The sequence below is a fragment of the Pygoscelis adeliae genome, unplaced genomic scaffold, assembly GCF_000699105.1.
Source record: "Pygoscelis adeliae isolate BGI_AS28 unplaced genomic scaffold, ASM69910v1 Scaffold4, whole genome shotgun sequence".
Lineage (NCBI taxonomy): Eukaryota > Metazoa > Chordata > Aves > Sphenisciformes > Spheniscidae > Pygoscelis > Pygoscelis adeliae.
In genome coordinates, this window is record NW_008824986.1 from 14,812,234 (window position 1) to 14,817,585 (window position 5,352).

Below are 5,352 nucleotides of genomic sequence, written 5' to 3' on the forward strand. Positions count from 1 at the left end.
ATTTTGTATTTTGTTGATAACAGGATCCACTCTTCTTATTAAAGCTTATCAAACATATTCATACCTACCATAAGTTTGTTCTGCTTTGGGGTATAGTAGGCTGTGTGACTATAACAGAGCACAGTACCTCATATATTCATTCATAGATTTGCCTCCATAAAAACTGAGGCTGTAGTATAGCTTTCAATGGAAGCCATTTAAAAAGGAAACATTACAGAATATACAATTGTAGTTTTTGAATCTCAGACACAAGTTCCTTGACGTGTTGAAAGATGATGTTTTCGATTTCTGACTCCTGAACTCTTATCTTTACAGTCTGCAGGCTTCTGTTGTGAAATATCTATCAGTGCACTTGCAATTGCAAGACCTGTAAGATAAAGGAAAAACAAAATTTAATGCCCAGCTTTCCTGAGAAGAGTTCCAGAGCGTGATGGTTCCTTTCATGCCAAGTTTTTGTGCTTTCCCAGAAGTGATCAGTTTTATTTCAGAGTTAGGTAACAAGTTCTCACTTTCTAAAACGCTACCTGGTAACAGTGAAGAAACAGAGGAAGAAAAAAAGTGCAGTTAAGATACTAGACTGGAAATCAGGAGAACTGAGTTCCACTTAAGTCTCTTATTGATTTGTTGTGTGATCTTAGCATCACCTCTCTTTATCACCATTTTCTTGGTTATGTGGACCAGCAGCTCTCTGACATGGATTTTCTCTTATTAAATGTTTGTGCACTGCATTTAGAAATGGATGAAACTATCAAATCACAAAATAAAAGAGAAATGGAGACCACAGTTAAGACAAAATTGTACCCTTGAATATTTCTCTTTGCAATATATATGCCTGCCTAATTTGGAAATATTCAAAGTTTAGTATTTACCATGAACAAAAAGATATCAAAATATCTTTCCAGAATGCATGGATTTGTGAACAGACAGTGAACCGTGATGGTGTTGGCCTGGATAAATTCTAAATGTTGTCAACTCACCGAAATTCTTTTTCAAATTCTGGTTAAGCTGTTGATATTTCATGACCAGCTATAATCTTAACAGGGTATTACAGAGGGCATGGACAGGCATGCTTAGGAAATTAGTAGTTTAAGAATTTACTCTTCTGTTTGCTTGTTACTGCATACTTGCTAGAAACTACTGACTTCTGCTGAAATGCTGTGATTGACAACACCCTTAATACATGGTAGTTCCGAATTTTTAAATTCACACAGGCGGTATCGCAATGAAATGGATTAGGAGTATTCACATCATTCATATGTTCTGCTCCACCATGGCTGCAATAAAACCATGACACTTATATCTGCAAAAGCACATCTATATATACCCATAATGTAGGCAAAGATGGTGCTGGTTCTCCATACTGCCCAATACATCTCAATCTCTAACCAGTAACAGTACTACTCCACATGGAAACCTCTGAAAATACTTTTCACCATGTTTAACAGGCAGCCTCTATTTTTTAACTCAGGCCAATATGAAACTCTACAGAATCCAATTTTGGCAATGTTTTTCATGCATTCCTTCATTATCACACTTATCTACTAAGAAACCCTGCAAAAAATATTTTTCACTTACAAGTGTTTCTACAGGCTTCTTTTTCAGTATATGATATACCATCGGATTCAGTCCAGTATCCTGAAAAAATTCTACGCTATTGCACACTGTAACACGACCTTTCGTAATTCACAAAAATGTTGCAAGAAACAATTAATGCGCATACAGTTTTTTGAAAATACATGGCACTACACTGTAAAATACTAAGTACAATTATCATTGCTGCATTTCAGGATATGTAAGAGCCAAGATTAAGTAAGTAATTTTTCTCACATACACATGTATTTCCTGGCATGAGCTAGCGATTCCTTAAATTGGACTTTGATAAATTGAATTTCTGAAATCTTTGAGGCACCTTTAAAGTATCAGCAGTACCCAGTACTAGCAAATTCAGGGATAAAACCTAAATAACATTTTGATGGTTGCTTACATGTGATCCTGTCTTTAGCAGCTAGGCTTAGGGAGTATGCTAAATGAAATTACTATTATTAGGAAAACAGGTTTTCCATTTTTTATAAGATATTTTAAAATATACTTGGATATGAGATGCTAACCTCACTTTACATAACAATTAACAAAAAGGAAGAACTATTTCCTTCAAATCTAATGCTGCATACTGGGATATACTGGCATGCTGTTACAGTTCCATTAAAACCAGGTCACTCTAGAAGATCATTTTTCAAAACGTCACACAAATCATCTGATGAAATTCATTTATTTTGTTCTCTACGCCCAGCATAGTTCCTTGCTATCAAAGCAATACAATTAGCTGGGGGAACAATTCATTATTTCAGACTGGCAGTCTAAAGGAATTTCATTTACCAAGTCAAGCTGATGCACAGACACTGCAAGCAAGCAGAATTTACATCAAAATACAACAGAAGATTTGATAAAAATGCTGTGGCTTAAATATTCATTAAAAAAAACTCAGCAAAACCTTCCCTTTATTTTACAGGTTTTGTATATAAACAACAAATATGAATACATTTATAGTCATTAAAGTTGGAACTGTAAATCTTATAGCGTTCTATATCTGTTACCTTGCTTCATAAGTTATTTCATTTACCTGCCTTCCCTGAATGCTGCCATTTAAATACCCTACTTACCATCCAAACTGGTATTTTCCAAACCATTACATGGCCTCTGGTTGCTTCTGACTCTTGAGTAAGGTGGCAGAAAGGAACAGTGGAGTCAGTAAGCATCCCACATGGAGAACCACATGGTCACCTCTAATAGTCTAATTTCTGGAAATTCAAGCCTAGCTGCAGAACCGGACCTATTTTTAAGTTTAGTTTGTTTTTCTACTAAATGTTATAGAAATAACCTGACCTAGTTCTATGCAGCTAAAACAATCTCCAGCTTGTTTTAAGGATATGTATGGAAAGATCATTAAGAAGTGAACCCAGTCAAATACATAAGTGCAAAGTATATTTTTGTAAGAGATAATTGCATCCACAATGAGAAAAATGCCAGAGAAAGCAATATGAACTTGGTTTTCTTTAGCAGAACTATTGTCTTTCCTAATGGAAGTTAAATGGTAATAGTTTATTCTCAGGAAGTAAGTGTCTAATCATAAAATTACTGGTGTGTGAATTTTTTGTCTTTTTTTTACAATTATGCAAAACAATTAATAAGTACAGGAATAAAATACAGCACATCAAATGAGATTGCCTTGAAAAGCGCATTCCTGATTTGTACACAAACAGCACTTCAATTCTGCATTTGAACAAAAGCATCTGAAAAAGTCATTCATTTTGAGATGCTCTCCTCCCAGTCTCTGTAAAAACAGGCAGTACTATATATTTTAATTTTGCAGCAAAACAGCTTCATTAGGCGTGAAAGGTTAATTGCAGGTTTAAGTGCAGTTCAGGGAACAGTGCACGGGTCTGTAGTGAATAGCACAGTCTGCTACAGGAAGGCTGAGTGCTATAAACTGTTTGCCCTGCTGAAATGTTTTACTACCTCATTTACTAACTGTCTTCTTTTACTGCTTGTATTTGTAGTTCTTCTAAACCTTTAATAGCTACAGTTTTATTTCACTGTAATCAGATTTAAATGGAAATACCCATGCTGGGATGTTTAAACGTTTTTCCTCTGATTGTATACGGCTACATTTGAACTGATGTAAGGCTACACTATCTCTCAAAGTAGAAAAAAATCCTAACATTGAAAAAGTTAGTCTTACATGCTGGCATGCATATTTAAAACCTTTTTTCCTCCTCTATTGTTCATTTTAATGAGAAATGCATTGAGTTCTTACTATTCCCTTTGTTAAAAGTAAGGGAACAAAGAATGACCTCAGATTCATGGTTAGGCAGGTAACTGGAAATACTTTTTTCAATTTAAATATGTATTATTGGGAGATAACATTTGGATAGATGCCTTCATTTGATTAAATCCTACACGTTTTCGTTTATGCAGAATTAGAACGTTCAGAAAGCTGAAGACAATAAAATACTACAACTCAAGTAGATCAATTAGGTTTGCTTGATATTTTAACCAAAGTTATAGTCACTGCTTAAGGTGACCTTAAGCAATGAAAAGAAAATGACAGCTGCCATACAGAGGGACTTAAACAGAAAAGACTGGGTAAACACTATATATTAAAGTAATAGCTTCATCCTTCAGCACCCAGCAGTCTTTGTGGCACTTCCATTTGTTGATTCTTTAAAGACGTGTTACTGTACATGCTCACCTAACAGTGGACAGAGTCCTTTTATCATAAAGGAGCTGTTATTCAGTCTTTCCATTGTAGAAGATGCAATGCCTGTGAATATCCATACAAATCGATCTAAGCAGCTTGAAGACATACTGAGTAAGTGATGAGAATTACAGCCTCTAGTGCCTCATGAAGATGACCATAGCACACAGTGAAGCCAGTGAAGAAAATTTCATGCTCATCAATAAAACTACCAGTTATTATGTGGGGAATTTTTATGAGTTCTGGCATTTATAATTATTGTAAGTCTATAAAGAACTTTTTTGTAGATACTTAATGAATATTATGTGTGTATAAATGACATTTATAGACAAAACCACCTTGTTAAAAATGCAGGGATTTTATCATCTATTTCTTAATTTGATGAAACAGATCACATTCACCATAAACTTCGTGGATGCATACCAGGACTGCATACATTTATTCCTCATAGGAAATATATACGGTAACTATAGTGGCTACAACTGTGGAGGAAAACAACTTTCAAGAAGGTTGTTAGTAGGCAAGTGTTTCTCAGTACCAAATAAAAAAATTCTCTCACTTCTAAGAGACATTATGCTAGGAATTTTCTTATTCAGTTTAGTTGTTTGGTAAAATTTTCCAGATTGTCTGGTACTTCCTATACTTTTTCTGTTTCCTCAACCAAACTTTTTTTCAAATGGACTAACTCATTATTAATTTCCATGACTGAAAAAGCCAGAATGTTGTTTGTGCTATACACTCCTGTGTTATAGATCAAGTCATATCTGGAGATATCCAAAAGGCACCAGCAAGTGCCCAAGCCCCACCGCCGAAGCCGCAGAAGGCAAAGGCAGGCAGGGGGAGAATGAAGAACCGCCCACTGTGGGAGAACATCAGGTTCAAGACCATCTAAGGCACCTGAAGGTGCACAAGTCCATGGGACCTGATGAGATCCATCCACGGGTCCTGAAGGAACTGGTGGATGAAGTTGCTAAGCCACTATCCATCGTATTTGAGAAGTTGTGGCAGTCCGGTGAAGTTCCCACTGACTGGAAAAGGGGAAACATAACCCCCATTTTTAAAAAGGGAAAAAAGGAAGACCTGGGGAACTACAGGCC

The 5,352-nt window shown here is 35.8% G+C and overlaps 1 protein-coding gene across 1 annotated transcript in view; it reads right to left on the reverse strand.

Annotated features, from left to right (window-relative positions):
* Positions 1–242: 242 nt before the first annotated feature.
* The window catches only part of ATRNL1 (attractin-like 1), a 548,413-nt gene continuing 543,303 nt past the window's right edge, over positions 243–5,352 (reverse strand). Inside the window, exon 29 of the mRNA XM_009325920.1 lies at positions 243–367. Within this exon, the coding sequence (XP_009324195.1) occupies positions 243–367 (125 nt within the window). The remainder of the gene's footprint in view (positions 368–5,352) is intronic.